The 27,220-nt window shown below is 34.6% G+C and overlaps 1 protein-coding gene across 2 annotated transcripts in view; it reads left to right on the forward strand.

The window, feature by feature from the left end:
• Window positions 1–4,541: 4,541 nt before the first annotated feature.
• Window positions 4,542–27,220, forward strand: part of LOC141335818 (ephrin type-B receptor 4a) — a 31,851-nt gene continuing 9,172 nt past the window's right edge. Inside the window, exons 1-8 of one of the 2 annotated variants that reach the window (XM_073841374.1) lie at window positions 4,542–4,625; window positions 4,709–4,990; window positions 7,180–7,570; window positions 17,582–17,737; window positions 20,098–20,433; window positions 20,524–20,648; window positions 22,461–22,629; window positions 22,853–22,952. In XM_073841374.1, coding sequence (XP_073697475.1) covers window positions 4,563–4,625; window positions 4,709–4,990; window positions 7,180–7,570; window positions 17,582–17,737; window positions 20,098–20,433; window positions 20,524–20,648; window positions 22,461–22,629; window positions 22,853–22,952 — 1,622 coding nt within the window. In that variant the 5' untranslated portion in view covers window positions 4,542–4,562. The remainder of the gene's footprint in view (window positions 4,626–4,708; window positions 4,991–7,179; window positions 7,571–17,581; window positions 17,738–20,097; window positions 20,434–20,523; window positions 20,649–22,460; window positions 22,630–22,852; window positions 22,953–27,220) is intronic. The other variant, XM_073841373.1, reaches the window with a different exon arrangement.

The raw sequence follows: 27,220 nt of genomic DNA on the forward strand, positions 1-27,220 counted from the left end.
AGAGAAATGGAAACGGACGGATGGCAAGAAAGGAATGTGAAATTTAAAAGCGGGGAAAGCAAAAGTGATGGGGAGAATAATGAAGGCGAGAGGGAGAAATGTCTGGAAGACGGATGGCGTGAGGGAGGAGCGTGTGGAGGTGTCACTGCGGGAGAAAGAGCACATGCCAGTGTTCTCCCGCAGGGCCCTGCAAGCTCAAATATGGGCTTTTGATTATTATTTTGAATATTGATGCGATTCTGAGGTGAAAACCAACAACAGGAAGCTTCCAGTCCTCAAGACAAGTTCCGACCCAGATACATACAGATAGAGGCTCATCGTCTGCGGTGTTAGAGTGATACTGTACTACTCATACTAGTTTTGCAGTATGCATGCTTTGTGCAGTTTTCTGGACACACAAAAATCTACACTTGCTATATGTGACCCTGGACCACAAAACCAGTCATAAGGTTAAATTTGACAAAACTGAGATTTATACATCATATGAATACTCAATAAATAAGCTTTCTATTGATGTATGGTTTGTTAGGATAGGACAATATTTGGCTGAGATACATCTATTTGAAATCAGAAATCTGAGGGTGCAAAAAAATCAAAAAGACTGAGAAAATCACCTTTAAAGTTGTCCAAATTAGGTTCTTAACAATGCATATTACTAATCAAAAATTACATTTTGATATGTTTACAGTAGAAATTTTACAAAAAATCTTCATGGAACTTGAACTTTACTTAATTTCTTAATGATTTTTGGCATAAAATAAAAATAAAAATTTTTGACCCATGCAATGTATTTTTGGCTATTGCTACAAATATACCCCAGCGACTTAAGACTGGTTTTGTGCTCCAGGGTCACATATATACAAACAGAGCCAACCATTACTATTATATGTGACCCTGGACCACAAAACCATAAAAGTCATAAGGGTCAATTTTTTGAAATCGAGATTTATATATAATCTGAAAGCTGAATATATAAACTTTCCATTGATGTTTGGTTTGTTAGGATAGGACGATATTTGGAAAAACTGGAATCTGAGGGTGCAAAAAAAATCTAAACATTGAGAAAATCACCTTTAAAGTTGTGCAAATGAAGTTCTTAGCAATGCATATTACTAATCAAGAATTACATTTTGATATTTATGGAAGGAAATTTACAAAATATCTTTTTGGATCTTTACTCAATATCCTAAAGATAAAAGAACGTTTGATTCTTAAGTTCTCCTTAAGACTGGTTTTGTGGTCCAGGGTTTTATCAAGTTTTTATCATTTGTATTCGTTTTTTTTTTTTTTTTTTACGTTAATCTAATTTTTTTTATAATGTTTTTTTATTTATTTTAGTTAAAAAATGAGAAATACAATTATGAAATAGTTTTTTCCATTTTAAATTACATTTATTTGATTTTAGATAATGTCTAATAGATAATGTCTTAAATAATACATTTTTAAATTAAGTTTTAGTTTGAAAATTTAAACTAAAATCAATTTATTATTATTTATATTATTAATAATTGTACAATTTTAGTAATTCTAAAATGAGTTGATGAAATAGATTTAAAAAAAAATTAAATATATTTTATTATATTTCAGATAGTGTTTATTTATATTTTAAGCAATGAAATGCTTTTTATGATTTTAGTTTGCCACCTTTTTCTTTAGTTTTACTAATTGTTTGCTCAAACTTAAAAGTTAACATAATTTGTTAAGAAAAATAATCTCGTTTTCTGTTTGTAATAAGATTTTTTTTGCTTACCCCATTGGCAGATTATTTTGCTTGTTCAAAAAAATCATTTTTACTCGTCTAGAAAATCCTTCTTGATTTAAGAAATGTTAGATATTTTGGCTGGAAACAACACAAAATATAAGAAAAGCATTTTTTGCAGTGTCTTCTAAAGACATCTCTCATGCTCATCAAGGCTGCATTTATTTGATCAAAAATACTTAAAAAATTAGTTTCATTATATATTGTTGCAATGCAAAACTGTTTTCTAGGTTAATATATTCTTGGTAAAAAAATAATTTTACTCACACAATTAAACATTTAACTACATTTAAATGGAGACTGCCGACTTTTTTTTTTTTTTTTTACCTCTTTGGACATTATAAAGTATATACTACACGGCGTCTAAGATCAATTCAGAATATAGCCAGTGTTCTCCCTGCGGCCGCATAGGGCTTAAACAACGTCTTTTCCTTCACGTCATTGATGCTGATTTTTAAACCAACAGAAAGCTTCCAGTCCCCAAGACAAGTCTCGACCCAGATACATACAGACAGAAACACATTGATTCCATCTCTGTATGCTAAACTCCAACACTCATGGGAAAAGCACATGCAAAAAAAAAAAGAGCAATAAAGGTGTTCCTCCTTAGAGACACGGATAAGAAAGGAGTTTGAACAAATACGGCAGGAGAGAGAGAGAGAGAGAGAGAGAGAGAGAGAGAGAGAGGGAAAGAGAGAGAGGGAGAGAGAGAGGGAGAGAGAGGGGGAGAGAGAGAGGGAAATATATTCTGTGGTAGTATTTTTAGATCAAAGGATCTTTGTGATTGGAGCCGGTTTGAACCGTGCGGCGGCTCTGGGTTGGTCATGTGACCAGCGCGGCTCCCATAGAACCCCAGGGCCAGATATGTGCGCGGAAGTCTGGAGGGGGTGACTGAATGAATGCCTGATTAAAACCCATCACCGGCATCAATAAGTAATGACCAACAGCCAGTTCAAGCAAAAACGCAATCAGGATTGAGAGTGGAAATGGATGAAAGGAAGGATGTTCGCTGGAAATTAAATGACCATCATTCACCGCCGAGTTGAAACTCTATATAGTGATTCGGTGTTGTCACTGTATATGTGCGCGAGTGTAAAATTAGGCTGTGCCCTTGTTCCCATGTCCGCCGGTTTCCCTGTGGGATACTGCAGCTATGCAAGTCGCTGTGAGAGAGAAAAACGCCCAGCGTTGCTGGATTTGTTTTTGCTTAAGCTTCTGCTGGCTATGATTTGATAACCAAACCATCGAACCTCAGGGAACTTCCCTTGCCCTCTGTGCGCTCGGAGGAAAAATGTCATTGCTCAGATGTGCTGAAAACACAGCAGATCTGCATGAATTTCCATTGGGGTTTTTAATGGGCGCTGCTGCTTTTGCTAGTGGACCGGCAAAAACAAATACTCTGGTGAAGTTGGTTAGCTGAGGAAATCTTGCTGGTGTAGCCACACTTGTTAAAAAGCACCATGAGAACTATGTGATATTCAAAAACACTGCAGCTAAAACTATAACCCTGTATTTTACATGCATTTTAGTATGTTAGGTCAACACATCAAAATAAGTGTGCTTCAAAGCATGACAAATGGTTATGAAAACATAGAAGATTAGAGAGACCGTGTACCCAAAAATTACATTTTGTCATTTGCACAGTTTTAAGTTGTTCCAAACCTGTATGAGTGTCTTTGTTTCTGTTAAACACAAATAATGATGTATTTCAAAGAATGTTGGTAACCAAACAGCTGACGGCACCCATTGACTTCCATAGTATTTTTTTTTTTCTAGTAAATGAGGACCAATAGCTGATTATTTACCTACATACTTCAATCTATCTTCATTTTTAGGGTGAACTATTATTGAAAGTGATACTCTTAATTAACCTTTTACTGTATTAATATTTTTTTATCTGTAAGTGGAGTTTTTTGTATACACTTTTATGTGTGTACTTTTAAGTTTATACTTATGTGCATATACAAACCAATTAAAAACTTATTCCAAACCCTGTTAGCGTCAACTGTTTGGTTACCGACATTCTTCAAAACATCCTCATTTTTAAGGGTGAACTATGCTTGAAAGTGATCTCTCTTTAAGTACTCTTAAGTAGCCTTTCACTGTATTAATATTTTATTATCTGTAAGTGGATTTTTGTTTTATATGCTTTTATGTGTGTACTTTTAAGATTATACTACAAGTGCATATTCAGTACGATAAAAAAAAATAAAAAATGCCAAACCCATATACATTTATTATTATTATTTTTTTTTTTTTACCCAAATAATAAATGTATATGGGTTTGGCCTACAACTCAGTGTATATATATATATAATATTGTTTTCAGAAAAAAACAACTCAAAATGAAATGCGTTTTTGTTTCGAAAATCTTATTTCAAACTGAAAACAAGATTATTTTTCTTACCCCATTGGCATATTACTTTGCTTGTTTCAAGCAAAAACACGCTTAATTTTGACTTGTTTTTTCTAAAAACAAGCCTATTTTTGACTTGTCTAAAAAATCCTTCTTGATTTAAGAATTTGTAGATATTTTGGCTGGACAAAACAAGACAAAGTAAGAAAAGCATTTTTTTGCAGTGCAACTGTTTGGCTTCCAACATTCTTCAAAACATCATTTTTTGTATTCAGCAGAAGAAAAAAACTTTAATCCAGTTTTTTTTAAATATAGTTTAAAAATTGAAGTACACATTGAATACAATTAAGCACAGTCCTTTTTCACAGCTGGCAAGATTAAAGATCGCAATGTCATATTTATTTATTTATTTAACAGATCTTAATCTTGTGTTTGACAGAGGTCCTAATGAATACAAAAACAGAGACGTCAGATCTGAAGTGGACGACATACTCTCGCTCTAAACCTGAGGTAAGACCCGCAGCTCTAGTGTATGACCCTACAACTCAGTGTCAACTATATATTATTACAACTGATCTCCTTCTTTTGCGCAGTGGGAGGAGGTCAGCGGTCTGGATGAGGAGAACAACAGCGTGAGGACGTATCAGATCTGTCAGGCCGACGGTTCGTCCAGTCACTGGCTGCGCAGTAAGCTCATCGAGCGGCGTGGGGCGTCTCAGGTATATGTGGAGCTGCTCTTCACCATGATCGAATGCTCATCCCGGAGCACGCACCACAGATCCTGCAAAGAGACCTTTAACCTTTACTACTACCAGAGCGACACGGATGACGCGACGGCAAACCACCCCGCATGGATGGAGAACCCCTATACCAAGGTGCACACTTGCAAATGATCATGCACACTCGAATGCACATGAAAGAATTGTTACTAATGTTACTGAAAGGACCATTTGTCAAATGTTTTTCTTTAAAGAGGTCATCGGATGACCATTTTCCACAAGTTCATATGATTCTTAATGAAAAGTCTCTAATACACTTTGGTTAAAAATTCTCAATAGTAGTGAAAAAAAACAGCCTTTTATCTTGGCAAAATCAGCTCTGCAAAAACTCAACTCATTTTAAGACATGGCCCCTTTAAATGCCACAAGCTCTGCTTGGCCCGCCCCTCTCTGGGATTATGTTTACTGTAGCTATGTTTATCAGCAAAACTTGCCAACAAGCACATTATTAAGAAAGACCATTTGCAAAGATGCATAAAAAATCCCTTATACTTTCACTTTAAAGATTAAAAAAATACCACTGGGTGGATTTTTATCATTGTAGGGTGGTTGTGTTCACAAACTACCAACACACATTAATGTTCAAACAATATGGCAAAGTTAGTTTTGCACCCGGTGACCCCTTTCAATTCATTTGGAGAAATCAAAAACACTATTATCATACTTAGCATGCTTTAAAAAGAGTTTGCGGAAATAATATCTGTTAAAAAATACACTCATGTGCAAACCATGATGTTTTCAGACACTTAATTGCACATAATTGTATGAAAAGGTTATAAAAGTTGTATTAAATGCAATTAGCTGAACTTTTGACTCCCTTCTTAAAGACTTAAGTACATCTCTTTATCCGCCTTATTTTTTAAGCTAAAGTAAACAAACTGCAGTAAACAGTAAAGCTGCGCTACAGACTAGTGTGTTCAACTAAAAATAGCTGGAAGCAAATGACACCGAAAGCCAGACCCATTATATTTACAAATAGTCACACCCTGTCTGATGGGGAAAATAAGGTGGATGTAATTTCGCAATTGCTTCTATTGTCTTCGAAATGTGATTGAAGTGGACAGCTGAATGTACTGACAAGAATCTACTGTGAACTAAAATATGCTTTAATGTCATTTCTGTTGAAACTTGTATGTGAAGGCTTTAAATATATTTGTAATTAAGTTGCAATTTAGTACATTTAAAAATAAAATAACTTAAAATGTAATATTGAAAAGCACACTACAATTATAATCAAGTACCTTAATGTGCTTTATTATGTTAGTCCTCACATCAAAATAAGTGCACTTATTTAACCCCTTAAAGGTCACCCCTCATTTTTGAAGAATAGAATGCAATCTGCAGATTATTTCAGAAGTAGAATCATTTCAGAAATATCAAAATTATAAAAGTTTAAATTTACTGCAAAGAAAATAAACTGTACCAAACTGTTTATATATATATATATATATATACACATTTTACAAAATATTTTTTTAATCCAAAATTGCAATAAAATGAAAGCCTTATGTCTAAATAAGTTAAGTTTCAAATTTGAAGTTGATATAAAAAAATAAGGTTTTTTATATCAACCACCGGTTGCTATGCATTTTTTTTGCATTTTTCTGTTAATATTATTTCTATCACAAAATAACCAACAAAAACAGAATCTTGAAACTCAGACCTTTCTAAATATATGTCAAGTTTATAAAAAGTTTTGATTCTAAAAGTCGTAATGCCTTTTGTAATATGACACTTGGCACCGCCCACTAAGGGGGTGGAGACCACTAAAAGATTTTAAAGAATAATCTGATTTCAAAATGGTCTCTTTAAAATAATCTTTTAAATGATATATAATTTTTGATATTACTAAAAAATTCGATAAAGAAAAAAGACATTGAAAAAAAAGAGTGCCGAGCTTAAAAAAAATGACAAAAGATTAATAAAGTGATTTAAATCCAAAAATAGCAAAAACATTAAAGTCTTAAGTTTAAATAAGTTATGTTTCAAATTTGAAGTTGATATCAAAAAATATATATACTAAGGGTGTTATACCACGAACAGCCACTGGATGCTATTAAAAACTTTTTAGATTAATAAAAAGGTGATTTAAAATAGACATTTTTCACTTAAAAATATAAATGCACTTAGGTGGCCTTTATTTCATTAATCTAAATATTTGAAGCACATTGCAAGTGCGCATTCAGTACAATAAAGTGCACTTCTTCTTTAGAGCAAGTATAACTTGAAATGAATGTAGATACCTTAGATCTCACTTGATCTCATCATATCTCTGTCTCTATCAGGTTGACACAGTGGCTGCGGATTTCCTGCTGCGTAAAGGAGGAGAGAAGAAGTTCAATGTCAAGACGCTGCGTTTGGGCCCTTTGACCAAGCGTGGATTCTACTTGGCGTTCCAGGCTCAGGGCGCCTGCATGGCCCTTCTATCTGTACGCGTCTTCTTTAAGAAGTGTCCGGCTCTCACGCGCTCGCTATCCGTCTTCCCGGAGACAGTTCCACGCTCGCTGGTCCAGGAGGCAGTGGGCCAGTGTGTGGCCAACGCAGCGCAGCCTGGACCCAATCCCAGGATGCCCAAGATGTTCTGTGGAGAAGATGGACAGTGGGTGGACCAGCCCACCACCACCTGCACTTGCCTGCCGGGCTTCGAGTCCAGCCTTGGAGAGCTGGAGTGTAGAGGTGAGTGAGAACACAACGGGCTACAATTGGAGCCAAAAATGTTGCCAGATTTCTGTTCAATTAAACAATTCTTTGATGCATCTTACAGTGCTGTTTAAATATGACACTGGACCACAAAACCAGCTCGGGTATATTTGTAGCAATAGCCAAAAATACATTGAGTCAAAATTATTGATTTTTCTTTTAGGCCAAAAATCATTAGGAAATTAAGTACAGACCATGTTCCATTTAGTACATTTCTTATCGTAAATAAATCAAAACTTGATTTTCAATAAAATAACATGCATGGCTAAGAACATCATTTGGACAAATTTAAAGGTGATTTTTCTCAATATTTGGATATTTGAATGCATTTTTAAATATAATTTATTCCTCAGATGTAAAGCTACATTTTTAGCATCATTGCTTCAGTCTTTAGTGTCACATGACACAATACACAAAATGTATTTTTAAGGATTCTTTAATGAACAGAACGTTTAATAGATTTTTTAAAGCCACACTACATGTGACCCTGGAGCACAAAACCAGTCTGAAGTAGCACGGATATATTTGTAGCAATAGCCAAAAATATATTGCATGGGTCAAAATTGTCGATTTTATCTTTTATGCTAAATATCATTAGGATATTAAATAAAGATCATGTTTCATGAAAATATTTTGTAAATTTCATATCGTAAATATGTGAAAACCTAATTTTTGATTAGTAATATGCATTGCTAAGAACTTCATTTGGACAACTTTAAAGGCAATTTTCTCAATGTTTAGATTTAATTTTTTTTTGCACCCTCAGATTTGAGATTTTCAAAGAGTTGTGTTATCATAACAAACCATGCATCAATGGAAAGCTTATATCCGCATTTAGATGATGTATAAACCTCAATTTCCAAAAATGTACTTTTATGATGGTTTTGTGCTCCAGAGTCACATATGATGGAATATAATTACACTCACTACGGCTGATTCTTATCTGCTCAAGATGAAATGTCACTAACAAAAATTGTATTCTTTGATGTACATTTTGGTTTAAGTTATGTTTTCGAGTAAATTTCTTCTGCTCACCAAAGCTGCATTGATATGATCAGAAAAATACAGTACAAACAGTAATATTGTAAAATATATTTACATTATAAAATAACTGTGTTCTATTTGAATGCATTTTTAAATATAATTTATTCCTGAAATGTAAAGCTGAATTTTCAGGATCATTACTTCAGTCTTTGGTGTCACACGATTCTTCAGAAAGCGTTCTAAAATGCTGATTTGCTGCTGAAGAAACATTTCTGATTATTAGCAATGTTGAAAACAGTTTTTTTATGGAAACCACAATATGTATTTTTTAGGATTCTTTGATGAACAGAACGTTTAAAAGATTTTTCTTTTACGCCAAAAATAATTAAGAAATTAAGTAAAGATCATGTTCCAATGAAGATATTTTGTAAATATATATATATATATATTTTTTTTTTGATTTGTAATATGCATTGCTAAGAACTTCATTTGGACAACTTTAAAAGTGATTTTCTCAATATTTAGATTTTTTTTGCACCCTCAGATTGCCGATTTTCATATAGTTACAAAATCTACAAATTGATCCTTATTACTGGTTTTGAGGTCCTGGGTCAAAAATATCTTTAAAAATTTTTTTTTAAATATTTTAAATATCTAAAAAATATGTACATTGGAGCATTTACAGTTTAATATAATCAGTTAATTAACAGCTGCATTAATTATGCTGCAAATAAACAGTGTTGTTTTACATTTTTAACACAATCTGACAAAAAAGAAAGAAGATATAAAATAAAACGTTTCTTCCAGATCGTCCCATAGGAGATAGAAGGTCAGGTTGAGCACATTGTGGATACAGTATCACACACACAGTGTGCTCTGGTTGAATGATACACATTTTGACAGATGTAGCTGGTCAAGCGGGTTTTCCATGCATATAAAACAATTTCTCACTGTGCACCGTATGCGGCAAAAAGCAGCTTGCTGTTCTGAACATAAACTTCCATCTTTATAACTACTATTACAAATGTATGAACCTGAGAGACTGTCGAGTACAGAAACTTTCACACAAACTTTCCGCTTGTCTACCTTAAGAGTAAGTCTTGAGGACATTTGTACTGACAACGGCTGCAACTTCAGTGCTGATAAGAGGCCTGAGAGACAGTAAAGGACAGATGGGACTGAATTAGACAAAGACTGTGACACTTGAGAAGAAGGGAAAACAGTGAGAGAGGTGAGACGAAGGTCTCACAGAATAGACGAGATCAGGAGAGGGGATTACGCCGTATTTCATCAGTGTCCTACGGCTGGACACGTTTTCCTTCGCTATTACATTACAGTTCTGTGCATCCGGGGTGGATTTACATTTCTGCATATGACACACTCGTTTATCCGAGGCGGCTTAAGCCAGTGCACGTCTGAACACGGTATTGCCATTTGAGATGGATTCTTTTATCAAAGGGCAAAATCAGCCTTCTTTGATCGGTTAATACGACTTCTCACGGATGACAGATTAATTGCCTTTCTGATAAATGTTAGTCGTCAATGTGTGCAATATTAGACCTCCAGTGAGATTGCATTTATGACTGCCGTCTTCTGAAGAATGAAGACCACAGCGACACAGATAAGACATTTAGAAAGTTTCTTAATACTGTGTTGTTACCTGAATGATCCACAGCTGTCTGTTTTTGTTTAGTGATAGTTGTTCATGAGTCGCTTGTTTGCCCGCTGTTCTTCAGAACAATTCAACAAATATTTAGACTTCTCAGCATTTTTGTGTATTTGAACCCTTTCCAACAATGACTGTATGATTTTGAGATCCATTTTTCACACTGAGGACAACTGGGGGACTCATATGCAACTATTACAGAAGGTTCAAACACTCACTGATGCTCCAGAAGAAGAAAAACATGCATTAAGATCCGGGGGGGCAAAAACTTTTGAACAAAATTGTTTTTTTTTTTGCCTCAATATATATATTTTTTCATTTAGTACTGCCATTCAGACGCTACAGAAGATAGTTACATGTTTGCCAGAAGACAAAATAAGTCAAATTTACTCTGATCTTCAAATTTCAAAAGTTTTCACCCCCGGCTCTTAATGCATCATGTTTCCTTCTGAAGCATCAGTGAGCTTTTGAACATTCTGTAAAGGGTTCAAATACACAAAAATGCTGGAAAACCAAAGAATCTGTGGGACATGAAGGATTTTTCTGAAAGAACAGCAGACAGTTTAACTGTTCAGGACCAACAAGGGACTCATGAACAACTATCACTAAACAAAAAACACACAGCTGTGGATCATTCAGGTAACAACATGGTATTAAGTTAAGGACTATACGTAAACATCTTATATGTGAAATATCGTATTCAGGTCAGTACTAAATAAAAAAACAATGTGCATTTTGTATGATCCCTAATTTTTAGTAAAATAATTAACGTTTTCACTGCAAAAAATGCTTTTCTTACTTATTTTTTTGTCTTGTTTCCAGCCAAAATATCTAAAAATTCTTAAATCAAGAAGCATTTTATAGACAAGTAAAACGTATTTTTAGTTTTCAGAAAAAAGCTGTCAAAAAAGTGTGTTTTTGTTTGAAACAAGCAAAATAATCTACCAATGGGGTAAGAAAAATAATTTTGTTTTCTGTTTGAAATAAGATTATTTTTCTTGTTCTAAGCAAAAACTCACTTCATTTTGACTTTTGAGAAAACAATTTTTACTTGTCTAGAAAATCCTTCTCAATTTAAGAATTTTTAGATATTTTGGCTGGAAACAAGACAAAAAGTGTAAGAAAATCTTTTTTTGCAGTGTTCACTGCAAAAAATGCTTTTCTAGCTTAGATTTTTTGTCTTGATTCCAGCCAAAATATCTAAAAACTCTTAAATCAAGAAGGATTTTTTAGACGAGTAAAAATTATCTTGTTTTCAGAAAAAAAAAGGTCAAAATTAAGTGCATTTTTGCTTGAAACAAGCAAAATAATCTGCCAATGGGGTTAGAAAAATCTGTTTGAAATAAGATTTTTTTTCTTACCCCATTGGCAGATTTTTTGGTTTGTTCTAAGCAAAAGCTCACTTAATTTTGACTTGTTTTTCTGAAAACAAAAAAAAATTATTTTTACTCGTCTAGAAAATCCTTCTTGATTTAAGAATTTTTTGATATTTTGGCTGGAATCAAGACAAAAAATCTAAGGTAGAAAAGCATTTTTTGTAGTGTTCATTTTCACACCGTTCAGCAATTCACAATGATGGTCTAAAGGTAATGGCCAGCACATGTTGCGTGCGTGTAGGTCTAGCTTAAGTTGACCGGGAAAAGGGTTTAGTCTGGAAAATTCATTTAAGGACACGACTGATCTCCTTTAATTCAAGTAATCGCCGTCTCTCAGCGGAGTGGATCAGTCCAAATCCTCCCAGTTTTCAAATATGACTTGGGCTCTTTAATGAAGTTCCATGCGATGGGTGCGGTGTTAAAGGCTGTCCTCGTCTGTTAAACACTGCAGCTGTGCTTTCTGTGGGTGTCAACCCCTGGAGTTCACACACACACACACACACACACACACACACACACACACACTCAAAGACTTACTCAGCATTCATCCACTCAAACACACTACATCTGCTGTTCATCCCTTTCTTTCACACACCCACACACACAAAGCCAGCGCAAAGCCATAATAGTGGCGCCTGTGGGCAGGGATGTGTCCAGTACAAAGGCACTCTAATGACATGACCAATTAGGCATGGGCAGAGAGAAATAGAGAAAGAAAGAGAGGAATAAAAGAGAGAATGCTGCAGTTTAGTGGGCAGGTGAAAGGCTGAACGGAGAGTGTGTGGTCACAGGGGTCACAGGTGAAGGGCTGTGAGGCCAGACGTGTGTGTGTGTGTGTGTGTGTGTGTGTGTGTGTGTGTGTGTGTGTGTGTGTGTGTGTGTGTGTGTGTGTGGGAGTGGTGAGCGGTACTAATGACTCTAATTAACCACATGCAGATTCACACATGTACAATCTCCTCTTGTTAATTGTGAAAATACTGCGGTAGAAACAGTGATGCTGCTTAAATGTTTTTGAAAGACTCCTCTTATGCTCATCAAGGCTGCATTTATTGATTAAAAAATGCAGTAAAAGCTGTAATAATGTAACAAACTTTTATCATTTAAAATACCTCCTTTCTATGTGAATATGTGTTAATGTCATCTATATCCTGTGATCAAAGCTGAATTTTCAGCATCATTACTCGTCTTTAGTGTCACATGATTCTTCTGCTGATTTGCTGCTTTATATTTTTTACTTTTTATGATTATTTGATGAGTAGAAAGTTCAAAAGAACAGCATTTATTTGAAAGTAACACTTTTTAATGCTTTTTTTCATATTTCTTTTTTTTTAAGCCAAAATATCTAAAACATTTTAAATCAAAGGGGATTTTCTAGACAAAGTTTCTTACTTCGAACAGAAAACAAGATTTTTTTTTTTTACCCCATTGGCAGATTATTTTGCTTGTTTCAAGCATACATGCAGTTAATTTTGACTTTTGAATTTTGAAAATCACTTTTACTAAGATTTTTTAGATATTTTGGCTGGAAACAAGACAAAAAAATCTAAGAAGGAAAAGCATTTTTTGCAGTGTTGATCCAATTCAACCATACTAATAAGCAAAACTTACTTTAGATTAGATTAACTAACATTTGCAATTTTTCTCATTGCTGAAAGAGTGTTGAACTTCCTTTTCTATAGCTCTTCTGTACCGACCGGAATTTATTTTACCTTTTCTTCATCCTTAGGCATATTCATTTCACTTTTTGCTGTGAAGGGGCTTTTACATTTGCTAAAAATCCAACTTTTTATATTAAAAACAAACAAGCAAGCGCTGGACAGATTTAAAAAGTAACGCAAAAGCAATGCAACGCATTACTTTGCATAAAAAGTAAATATGTAATTAGTTACTTTTTTAGGGAGTAACACAATATTGCAATGCATTACTTTTAAAAGTAGCTTGTTCATAATGCACATCGTAATGCATTATATCTTTTCACAAATAAGTGTAACCGGAGTTAAAATGCATTATGATACTGGAAGGTTTGGTTGTCAAGTGTTAATGCATTATACTTTCTAAAAGTGCAATAATGAATAGACAAGTAATGTAATGTATTATAACTGTGGTTCGTGAGATCACACAGTGCATTAATAACTACATTTAATGCATTAAATAAAAAGGCTTTTTTTTTTCAGAGTACATTTCCTATAGTTTATGATACAGAATTTGCTTTCTAAATGACATTTTGAATCTTGTCATTCAATGTGCAGATTTGCATGGGATTGGACTTTGTGGTTGTTAACACAATGGGAGTGTCTTCTAGAAGATCACGTGCTCTGAATGTGTTTGTTTCTGTCTCTAAACCCAATTAATTAATTATATAGTTAACATATTATGTATATAATTAAAGGAAGGAATGCATTAAGATAAGGATCGTACCAGAGCGGTTTCTGAGACCACACTTGCTGTAACGATGTAATTGTCTTTTAGCGCCGGACCACCAACCCAGAAAGTTTGGGGGAAAAAAATAGCTCTCCAGGCAGTTTAACAAGAAAATTATCTTTAGTTATAGTATTCAACAAAGGTTCAAAATAAATGAGGAGAAGAGCTGTGAAAACAATAACATACCGCAATCACAGACATTCCTATCTGAACAAGATTAGTTTTCTCTGAGGACCCTCTAGTAAGAAAAAAAACGCAAGTAATTTGCTCAGTAATTTTTTTTTTCCTGAGGTTGTGCGAGAAAAACAGACATGTTCAATTTGGATAGGATTAAAATCAGTGTGTGACTATGAAACACAAATTTGCCTTGAGCAAATGATTATTTATTGATTAGTTTGTTTGTTTAGCAAAAAATTAAAAATTAGATACACTGCAAAAAATTATTTTCCTACTTTGATTTTTTTATCTTGTTTCCAGCCAATATTTTTCTTACCCAATTGGTAGATTATTTAGCTTGTTTCAAGCAAAAACACACTTAATTTTGACTTTTTTTTTTTTTTTTCTGAAAACAAGAAAATTATTTGTCTCTTCTAGAAAATCCTTCTTGATTTAAGATTTTTTAGATATTTTGGCTGGAAACAAGACAAAAAAAATCTAAGCAAAAAAGCATTTTTTGCAATGTATCAATGTTACTTTTCAAATAAATGATGTTCTTTTGCACTGCAAAAAATTTGTTTCCAGCCAAAATATCAAAAACATTCTTAAATCAAGGATTGTCTAGACAAATAAAAAAAGTTTTCAGAAAAAAACAAGTAAAAATTAATAGAGTTTCTGTTTAGAATAAGAAAAATAATGTGCCAATGGGGTAAGCAAAAAAAAAGTTATTTCAAACAGAAAACAAGATTATTTTTCTTACCCCATTGGCACATTATTTAGCATGTTTCAAGCAAAAATGCACGTATTTTTTTTTTTTTTCAGAAAACAAGAACATTTTATTTAGGAAATCCCTCTTGATTTAAGAATTTTTTTGATATTTTGGCTGGAAACAAGAAAAAAAATCTAAGTAAGAAAAGCATTAAAAAGCATTACTTTTCAAATAAACGCTGTTCTTTTGAACTTTCTATTCATCAAAGAATCGTGAAAATAAATGCATAAAAATAAAAAGCAGCAAATCAGCATGTTAGAATAATTTCTGAAGAATCATGACACTGAAGACGAGTAATAATGCTGAAAATTCAGCATTGATCACAGGATATAAATTACATTTTACTATATATTCACATAGAAAATAGTTATTTTGAATTTAAATAATATTTCACAATTTTAGAATTTTTACTGTATTTTTGATCAAAGAAATGCAGCTTTGGTGAGCAGAAAAGACTTTTAAAACAAACAAAAAAAAATCATAAATGATACATTTCTAAATCTGTCCACCCGTAGTACACCTCCTCCACACTAGATATGGATGTCAACAGTAATAGCATTTCTGTGTCTGTAAAACCACCAGAGGGACTGAAGATCTTTATCCTTCATCGGGTAAATTCACAGACATTCATTATGGAAACGTTTCAAATGACACACACACAGAGACACACACAAACCAGTGTAAAGCCTCTTGAACTAGGAGGATAATTCAGACCACATGTTTTGGTCGGAGTGAAACTGATGTTAATCAAATCCAGATGTGTTTCCATCAATACGAGGGTTGTGGAGAACTGATTATGAAATGAAACTAGTCAGGCAAACTCGTCTGTTCCTGTCTCATGAGACTCAGCATTGCTCCATACTTGTGCATGTGTGTGTGTGTGTGTCATGTCAGCTACTAAAGTTTCTGAATGCGTGTGGGTTTTTCTGCTGAAAGTGTGTGTTTGTGTCAGTTGCGAGACTATAATTACGTGATTGAGTGGCTAAACATGCAGAAGAACATGATCGTATTTCATATCATACGCCGGACTTTGCCACACAGAGATTCGGAGGCGCTTTAAAGACTAAATCAAACCAGCATCAACTGAAATAGACACCAGCACATGTTTGGATTTGTTTAAACGATTGTTTAAATGTTGACACAAAAGGACAAATGCTCTTCGTGCTTAAGACAGCAATTTTTTGAGTGTGTGTGTGTTTGTTTGATGGAGAAAAAGTGTGTTTAATGATAAAACAGCTCTCATTCCTACTAAACCTGTTGTTTCTTTGTTGTACTGAAAAGACTATGGAGGTCCAGACTGGTTAATGATGGTTTAGTTAGCAAACCGCACTGCAAAAATGCTTTTCTTACTTAGATTTTTTGTCTTGTTTCCAGACAAAATAAGAATTTTCTCGCCGAGTAAAAATTAAGTCAAAAACAAGTCAAAATTAAGTGCATTTTTGCTCGAAACAAGCTAAATAATCTGCCAATGGGGGAAACAAAATAATCCCGTTTTCTGTTTGAAATAAGATTTTTTTCCGCATACCGCATTGTCAGATTATTTTCTTGTTCTAAGAAAAAAACACTTTTTTTGACTTGTTTTTTTTCTCTGAAATTTTACTTGTCTAGAAAATCTTTCTTGATTTAGGAATTTTGAGATATTTTGGCTGGAAACAAGACAAAAATTGTGGGTTTTTCTTTAAAGAAATTAATACATTTAATCCGCACACTGTGGATTAATTAAAAAAATTAATTAAAAAAAATTAATTTCTTAGATTTTTAGATTTTCAGCCAAAATATCTAAAAATTCTTAAATCAAGAATGATTTTGTAGACAATTATAAATTATTTTCTTGTTTTCAGAAAAAACAAGACCAAACAAGTGAAAATAAAGTTTTTTTTGCTTAGAACAAGCCAAACAATCTGCCAATAGCGTAAGCAAAAAAATCTTATTTCAAACTAAAAACAAGATTATTTTTTTCTTACCCCATTGGCAGATTGTTTTGCTGGTTTCAAGCAAAAGCGCACTTAATTTTGACTAGTTTTTTTTCTGAAAACAAGAAAATAATTTTTACTTTTAGAAAATATTTCTTGATTTAAAGATTTTCAGATATTTTAGCTGGAAACAGGACAGGAAATCTAAGTAAGATACGCTTTTTTGCAGTGCAGGGAAGCATTAAATTGATCAAAAGCGACAAAGACTTTCATAATGTTACAGATGTCAAATAAATGCTGTTTTTTTAACTTCGTTTTTATCAAAACAAAATGTATCTTGGATTCCATATAAATATTGAGCAGCACAGCTGTTTTCAACATTGATAATAATCATAAAGCAGCAAATCAGCATATTAGAATGATTTCTGAAGGATCATGTGAGAATGAAAGACTAGAGTAATGATGCTGAAAATTCAGCGTTGCATCAAAGAAATAAATTACATTTGAACCGATATTCACATAGAAAACAGTTATGTAAAATTGTAATAATATTTCACAAATTTGCTGTATTTTTGACCAGCCTAAAAGTCTTGGATTCATGTGTGTATGCATTTGCATGTACTTTCCTTTCCTGTAAACAGTGGCTGATTTAAAAACAACAGTATTTTTTATGCATCTCTGTGTCTGGTTCTCTCTGTCCAGCTTGTCCGGTGGGTCAGTTTAAGATGGGATCCGGTCCCGGCCCGTGTTCTCTGTGTCCTGACTCCAGTCACACAGGAGAGACGGGATCTGCCTCGTGTATGTGTCGCTCTGGTTTTTACCGTGCCGCTGTCGACAGTCCAGACACACCCTGCACACGTGAGTAACGCTTCTCTCATGAGTCTCAAACACTTCCGTCCCTTAACTCTATGAAGCCTGCGGGATCATATCTGAAGCCTATAAATTATTAACCTTCCTAAAATGTTAAATATAAGCAACTGCTCCAAACTGTGCATCTCTGAATAAAAATGAGCTCCATATTCTCTCTGTATCATACTATATGAGCCACGAAAGCCTGATTTATTAAACGATATTAAAAAAAGCAAATAAATGCTTTCATGTCAAAAAAGTAGATTTTTATTGACTAACTTCAAATATCTGTCTTCATTCAACCCCAGTGTCTTAAGTAGCACGGGTATATTTGTAGCAATAGGCAACAATACATTGTATGGGTTAAAATTGTTCCTTTATGCCAACAATCATTAGGATATTAAGAAAAGATCATGTTCCATGAAGATATTTTGTGAATTCCAGATTTTCAAATATCTCAGCCAAACATTGTCCTATCCAAAAAAATACATCAATAAAGCATTTATTACTTAAATGCTTTTTTGTCTTGCTTCCAGCCAAAATATCTAAATAGTATTAAATCAAGAAGGGTTTTCTAGACAAGTAAAAATGATTGTCTTGTTTTCAGAAAAAACAAGTAGAAATTGAGTTTTTGCATAAAACAAGCCAAAAATAATCTGCCAATGTGCTTGTTTCACTTAATTGTATCTTCTTTTTTCTGAAAACAAGACAATAATTTTTACTTTTCTAGAAAATCCTTCTTAATTTAAGAATATGTTTTATAATTTGTCTGGAAATGAGACAATTTTTACTTGTCTAGAAAATCCTTCTTGATTTAAGATTTTTTGATATTTTGGCTGGAAACAAGACAAAAAGTGTGGTTTTGTGGTCCAGGGTCACATTTGCACTGCAAAAACTGCCTTTCTTACTTTGTTTTCAGCCAAAATATCAAAAAATTCTTAAATCGAGAAGTATTTTCTAGACAAGTAAAAAAAATTTTTTTTTTCTGAAAGCAAGAAAACATTTTTTACTCGTCTAGAAAATCCTCCTTGATTTAAGACAAAGACAAAAAAAGTAAGAAAAGCATTTTTTGCTGTGTAAATCTCAATTTTAAAAAAATGTACCCATATGCCTGCACTGCAAAAAAAAAAAAAATGCTTTTCTTACTTAGCTTTTTTGGCTTGTTTCCAGCCATAATATCAAAAAAATTCCTAAATCAAGGATTTTATAGACAAGTAAAAATTTTAGTTTTTCTTAAAAAAGTCAAAATTAAAAACAAGCTAAACTAATCTTCCAATGTGCTTACCCCAAGCAAAAACTCACTTAATTTTATATATTTTTTTCTGAAAACAAGACAATAATTTTTTACATGTCTAGAAAATCCTTCTTGATGTAAGAGCTTTTAGATATTTGGGCTGTAAACAAGACAAAAAGTGTCTTGCAGTGTGGTTTTGTGGTCCAGGGTCACATATTAGGCCCCGATCACACTGAACGCATTTTTGCAGTTGGAGGCGCCTCTTTTGAATGGTTTTCTGTTGGCAGTGAGCGTTCTGCACGCTGCTTATGCGCCCCCAGCGCATCGTGTTTTCGCCGCCTGCTGCGCCTCGCGTTTTTGCAGGAGCGCTATGAGCGCCTGAAGTTGGAAAAAAAAATCAACTCTGAGCGGAAAAACGCCCGACGTCATTCGCGTTCTTTCCCACTGTCCAATCAAATGAAAGGAGAGGCGGGTCTTCTGTTGTGGTGACGGAAGTTTACCGTTGCTTAAAAAGTCCGGAGACTGCAAGAAATGGAGGAGAAACCTTTGGTGTCTATCGTGGATATCCCAGAGCTGTATTTTGTAAGGTTTCTGCTAATATGACAGTTTACTTTACAGCAAAAAACTAAGATTTTAATCCTTTGATTTGATTGACAGGACAGCTGTTTTGGTCGTTGCTTAGCAACATAAAAAAACCGCAGCACACTGCTGTTTTATTAAAGTCACCAAAAAAGGCAGTGCTGTGCGCCTCGCGTTTTTAGAACTAAAAGACGCGTTCGGTGGGATCGGCCCCTTATGCTGATGATACACTGGGCAACTTTTTGAGCAATGTTGCCGGGCAACTTTGGCAAATATTGCCGTCAATGGGCAACCAGGTGAGAAACGGGGCCCACGATTGATCTAAATTATCCAGATAGAAATCTGTTACCCATTTTCAATGGGAAAGTGCCCAAACAATATTGCAAAAAAAAAGTTGCCCGATAAAATTGCTCAAAAAGTTGCCCCTTGTATCATCAGCATTAGTCTGCTTTCCCTCCTCTTTTCATTTTCTTGTGGACTTTTTCTGGCTTTCTGGGTATTACGGATGAATGCATGTGAATCAAACAGTGAGTCCTGTGTTTGTCGTCTCGTTCAGGTCCGCCCTCGTCCCCGCGCAGCCCCGTTCCCCAGGTGAACGACACCTCTTTGACGCTGGAATGGAGCGAGCCGTTAGACAACGGCGGCCGTTCGGACCTCACCTACAGCATAGAGTGTCGAATATGCCCGACCCCCGGGGGCCCTTGCACGCCCTGCGGGGACGGTGTGAATTACCGGCCATCGCAGACTGGGATCCAGGGCCGGCGAGTCAGCATTTGGGGTCTCCGACCTCACACCACCTACAGCTTCACCGTGATGGCCCTCAACGGGGTCTCTCCTCTGAGTCAGCAGGGGCCCGCGGGGGAGACCATCAACATCACCACCAGCCCCAACGGTGAGACGCAGAGACCGTAAAGGTGTATGTGAATGAAAGGTGTTGTTTTGGTTGAGTGTTTTAATAGCTGCTTGTGTGTGTGTCGTGTAGTTCCTGTACTGGTGTCGGGTTTGAGGAAGATCACAGCCACAGAATCCAGCCTGACGCTGCTCTGGAACACACCCACACAATCACACTACAGGATCCTACAGTACCAGCTGCGCTACTGCGAGAAGGTAAACTACTACACACTAGTCCATACTACACTGAATGTGCACTTCTAGTGTATTTCACATATTGAAAGTATAAAAAACTGTACCATCAAACCATGCAAGATTAATGAAATGAAAGACCACTTAAGTGAACTTAAAGAGAGACAATGCATGACTGTTTCTAGTGCACTTTTTAATAATGTCAAATTAATTTTACTTGAAAGTAAAGTACATTTGAAAACATTGTTTTAATAATCTTTTGTCGTGCACTTTTGATGTGTTGACTACACTTACTTACATTTTAAGCTTAATGTGTTCGATATTACATTATCGCGCAGTTTCACAGGTAAGGCTTAAGCCTAGTCCTAGACTAAAATGTAAGTCTGAGTTGTTTCAACTGAAATAAAATTGCACTGATTGGTTTTAAAATATATCAGTGCCTTTCTTTTGTATTAAGATGCACACCAGTAGTGTTTTTTTTTCCTAATCCTATATCCTAATTGAACTATGGCCTAATCCTGGCTTAGTATATTGCAAGTTAATATATTTTAAATGTATTAAATTTCAAATTCTTTATTACAGATGTGTGATATTACAAGTATATTTTATTTACAAAACATGGCGAATCAAATTTGGAACATAACTTATTTAGACATGAGGCTTTTTGGATTCAAAAATATTCTGTAAAATATTTTATATCAAATAAAATTAAAAAAGCATTTGGTACCGTGCATTTTCTTTACAGAGATTAAGCTTAAATGTCTATAACTTTTTGATACTTTAATAACTTTAATAATCTGCTAGAAGTACAATTGCAGGGGATTTTTATTAAGTATTTAATATGTAAATGTATTTGTAGTGTACTTAGAATGAAATAAATGTATTTTAAAAACATTTTAGGATATTTGTTTTTCACTGGGGTCAATGGAAATAACATTAAATTAAGTTTAGTTTACCACAAATGCTTGTCAGTTCATTCATTTAAGACAATAACAGTAACTATGAGATTTACATATTAAGATGCACTTAAGTCACTGCAGAAAATGCTTTTCTTACTTTCTTGTCTTGTTTCCAGCCAAAATATCTAAAAATTCTTAAATCAAGGAGTAAAAATTGTCTTGTTTTCAGGAAAAAAAAAAGAAATTAAGTAAGTTTGTAATCTGCCAATGAGTTAAGAAAAACAATCTTATTTCAAACAGAAAACAAGATTATTTTTCTTACCCCATTGGCAGATTATTTTGCTTGTTCTAATAATTTTTACTTGTCTAGAAAATCCTTCTTGATTTTAAGAACTTTTAGATATTTTGGTTGGAAACGAGACAAAAAAATCTAAGTAACAAAAGCATTTTTTGCAGTGGTCCGACTAAAAAACACTTTAAAGTTCAGCTAATTGCATTTAATATGAATAGGAAACTATAATACATTTTAATTTAATTCTCATTAATAAAATGTGTTCAAAACGATTCATACTTAATATTATTTAATAGTTTTTAGTTTTTTAGCAAAACTGCTAAAGTGTACTTTTACTTCCACTCACGACATTGGTTTCAGTAAAACAAAAAGAGCACACAGCATTTACTGAGGAAAATGTGATTTCTCATCACTATAATCCAGTCGTTTTTTTCTCTCTCCTCTATTTTCATGACCTCTCTTCATCCTCCCCATTCGCTTCATCTTTTTCCTCAGCGCTTGTGTTTTATTGATGGCTCTCTGTGATGCAGCTGCTCACTGTTTACACTACAATCCTGCCAAACTAATTAACAATTAACGCGTTCAAACTCCAAGAATCGCCGAAATGATTTTAATGGAATCTACTGGTGTGTGTTTTTTCAACAGGAGCGTGGCTCTGAGGAGAACTCCTGTCATTTTATGGAGAGCGCTGTCAATGAGGTCGTGTTGAGTGATTTGCGAAGGGCGACGCAGTACGAGGTTCAGGTCCGCGCTCGCACCTTGGCCGGCTACGGCAGTTTCGGCCAGGCCGTCGTCTTTCGAACTCTTCCTGACGGTAAGAAAAGTTCTAGTCCGAGGCGTCAGCTCAGTGTTGTGGTAATTTATTAGTGCTCAACTTTCTGTGCCCTGGAGTTTTGTTCGAGAAGGCGTCTTATTGATTTTTTTCCCCTTCTCGTGTAGATCGAAGCCAATTTTTTTTTGAGATTGTATCGCACCTTTTTCTGTTTTTAAAGCATCTCTCTCTCACTCTGGCTGTCTGCCTCTCTCTGTTTCCCTAGAAGATGATTCCTCGTCTCCGCTGCTTGTTACCGGGATCCTTATAGCCATGGGCATGCTGCTCCTCATCATCGTCATTGCTGCTGCGATCTACTGTATAAGGTAAAACTAGAGGCCAACAAGATAAAAAAAAAAGTGTGAACTTGTTATAATTGGGCCTGTGTGGAAACTGCGAGCACAGAAAGCTCAGGAGATTTCACAGAATCACAGAACAGCCGTCATTCACATGTTCCCTGTCCACCGCTTGTTTGCTTATTAAATATTTTGGCTATTTTTAATAATGCTTTCAGCAATCGCTAAAACAAGAAATCTCAACGGTGTTGAATGCATTTTACAAAGATACCCCTAGTGGAAAATAAATCTTCTGAAATGTATTTAAAAAATGTATTTCATCCTAAGCATACTAAAAATGCTTTTACATATTACACTGCAAAAAATGCTTTTCTAGCTTAGAATTTTGTCTGGTTTTCAGCCGAAATATCTAAAAATTCTTAAATCAAGAAGGATTTTCTAGACGAGTAAAAATTATTTTCTTGTTTTCAGAAAAAACAAGTTAAAATTGAGTTTTTGCTTATTTCAAACAGAAGACAAGATTATTTTTCTTACCCCATTGGCAGATAATTTTGCTTGTTTCAAGCAAAAATGCACTTAACATTGACTTTTTTTTCTGAAAACAAGACAATAATTTTTACTCATCTAGAAAATCCTTCTTGATTTAAGAGTTAGCTAGTAAACTAGAAAAGCATTTTTTGCAGTGTATGCATTTAGTACACTGCAAAAAATGCTTTTCTTTCTTAGATTTTTTGTCTTGTTTCCAGCCAAAGGATTTCCTAGACAAGTTAAAAGTATTGTCTTGTTTTTAGTAAAAACAAGTCAAAATTAAGTGAGTTTTTGCTTAGAACAAGCAAACTAATCTGCCAATGGGGTAAGAAAAAAAAAATCTTATTTCAAGCAGACAACTAGATTATTTTTCTTACCCCATTGGCAGATTATTGTGCTTGTTTTAAGCAAAAACTCACCTAATTTTGACTTGTTTTTACTAAAAACAAGATAATTTTTACTTGTCCAGAAAATCCTTTCTGTGAAATCCTTTCAGAAAATCCATTACAGCGCAATTATACTTCCAGTATATAAGCTGGTATACATAAAGTCTACTTAATGCACTTTAACTGTGCTGAAGACCAACTAAAGATAGACTCAAGTGTACTTGATTGTGCTAAAGTGAAACTATTGCAAATATATTTTAGGTACACTTTAAATATTTTGCATTTAAAGACTGATGTTATTTAAGGCTCATCAATAGTGACATTAAAACATATTTTAGGCTTATGTGCACAAGTAGTATTTCAAATAAAGTTTAATTACTATTTTTATATCAGTGAGTCTCAAGCAATATGTCAGTAAATATGGTAATACACTTGAACCATTCTTACTATACAATTAATGCATTTTAAATGCATTACTTTTTTTACTAGAGTACTTTCTCTTATCCTGGGTTAATGAAAGGGAACTATAAGTAAGCTTTTTGTAGGTTAATGACCTGAACACTAACTTTGTGACTTTTTTTTACAACATTGCATTTGATGACATCTGCCTCAAATAATAGTATGGTTTTAGGACTAACTGTTTTATTGAGTAAAGCATGCATTTGGAAAACCTGTTTGGAAATAGTCATTATGTTTGCACAAATGACCAGTTATTGTTGTTATTGTTTACTAAAACTAAAACCTGAGTTATTATCTTTCACTAAAACTAAAACAAAAAAAGGCTTCCTTTTTTTCCACTTGATTTTCTTAAAGAACTCATAAACATATTTTAAACATGATTTCAGTTTCTCGTTTCGAATTAAATTATATTAAATTGTAATTATAAACTAAAACCTAATAAAATAAATATATACTGAAACTTTAAAATTAAAATGGAAACAGTAATTGTTAAAATAAAATGTAACTGAAATATTAACAAAAAGTATAATAGCTTATAAATGATACTAAAATAAAGCTGAAATAAAATAAAATATAAAAAATTGATTTAATACAAACTTTAAAATTGTTGCCTCGGAAATTATAATTAACTAAAATAAAGTAGAAGTACTAAACTTACTAAAAACTGAAATAAAAATAAGCTAAATAGAAACATTATAAAACTAATAAAAATGGCAAAAGCACATAACATAATTACTAGGAGCTATTTTTTTAATAACACAGAAAATGACACATCTTATTTTTCCCTAACTTCTGCAGAATTGCACAGATTTTTTTTTTCCACACAGCCTTTGCAGAAAAAAATGGTATCTCTGTGTGGACCTAATTAAATGGAATATCTAGAAGTGACAATGACTTAATTTGCCTGTAGCCTTTTGTACACCAGCCTGTTAGAGCCAAAAGACCTAATGCGCCTTTCCAAAGTGATCCGACTGTCCTAACAGTTATTTCAGCTACATGGATTTGTGGGAATTGAGAGAGAGAGAGAGAGAAGAGAGGAGAAAGGGGAAGTGGAGACAGGATGCAGTTGTCCCACCCCAGTCTCCACAGGCCAAATCAGCAGAACAATAGTCGTGACCCTGGGGTAGCACACACTTACACACAGGTCTTTAAGTGTAAGTGTACTTACACAATGACCAAACTTTTTTACATTCTTACACTCCAGTGGACACACAAACTTAGATATTGCTGATAAACTGGACGCATGTATGCTCACGTATGCACAGTTAAGATTACATGAGAATGCCTGTTTAGGGGTTTGCATATATTGTTCACATTTACACACATTACATAGACAAACTTTCACACCCAGTTAAACGGAGAGTCCCTACAATCAATCTCACACACACACACACACACACACACACACACACACACACACACACACCGGGAGCCTCCGGTCCAGACCTGCCATCAGCTCTGGGTGGGACAAACGCGGCTATTTTAGTCCTGGGAAATCGGGGAGAAAGATAGATGTGGAAAAAGTTTGTTGCTATTTCGAATCTGAGGTTCTCAGTTATGTTTTATCTAAATGCTTTTGTTTCAGATGTTTCTTCTAAAATGCCTTCGGGTGTGAATCTGACTCAACTTGGGAGTTTTAAGTGTCCGCTCTTATGTTTTTAACCAAACCAGTGTGGGTTTGGGTCATAAACAAGCGTCCACAAGTCCAGAACACAAAGAAGGCACGAGAAGGACATTTAGTGAAATTAGAGAAAAGAACATAACTAGAATAACAAGGAGAACAGGCTGAGTAATTTAAGTCAGCGTTAGAGTATAATACACTATGAAATGGTCTGAATAAAGAACCGGAGCCCGAGGTGAGAAACGGAGACACAGGAAGGGGAAGAATGGGGTGGAGAAAGGGATTTTGTGTGCATTCAGTTCATTCTTTGCTCAGAGTAATACAACGACAACACAAGACAAAAACAAACGTGAGAAAACAAAAACAAGCACAAAGCCTCACACGGTGCCCAAACCAGGCATGACACAACAAGTTTCCAGTGTCAAGTGTTTTTACATCCTTGCTAAAAACTACAGATTGCACATAAAGTTAGGGTTACGGTTGGAAAACCTGAATCCCAGGTGATGCGGTTTGATAACAAGATAACAACAAAATACTCACATGGAACACACTTGAATGAAATGCATTTATAATCAACATTTCTTTACTAATCGGACAGTTTTTATTTAGCCTTTTCACTGTGCCCTCGGGAATTGTTTTTTACATGCAATCCCTGTTGAAAAAAACAGTATATGCTGGTTAGGTAGGTTTTGATGCTGGGATGCTGGTTTTAGCTGGTCCTTAGCTGGTTTATGCTGGTCTTTAGCTGGTTTTAGCTGGTCCTTAGCTGGTTTATGCTGGTCTTTAGCTGGTTTTAGCTGGTCCTTAGCTGGTTGCTGGTCAAGGACTGGCATAAACCAGCAAAGAACCGCAATAAACCAGCTAAGGACCAGCATAAACCAGCTAAAGACCAGCATAAACCAGCTAAAGATCAGCATAAACCAGCTAAGGACCAGCATAAACCAGCTAAAGACCAGCATAAACCAGCAAAGGACCAGCATAAACCAGCTAAAGACCAGCATAAACCAGCTAAGGACCAGCATAAACCAGCTAAGGACCAGCATAAACCAGCTAAAGACCAGCATAAACCAGTAAAGGACCAGCATAAACCAGCTAAGGACCAGCATAAACCAGCTAAAGACCAGCATAAACCAGCTAAAGACCAGCATAAACCAGCTAAGGACCAGCATAAACCAGCTAAAGATCAGCATAAACCAGTAAAGGACCAGCATAAACCAGCTAAAGACCAGCATAAACCAGCTAAGGACCAGCATAAACCAGCTAAAGACCAGCATAAACCAGCAAAGGACCAGCATAAACCAGCT

This window comes from Garra rufa, chromosome 5, assembly GCF_049309525.1.
Source record: "Garra rufa chromosome 5, GarRuf1.0, whole genome shotgun sequence".
Lineage (NCBI taxonomy): Eukaryota > Metazoa > Chordata > Actinopteri > Cypriniformes > Cyprinidae > Garra > Garra rufa.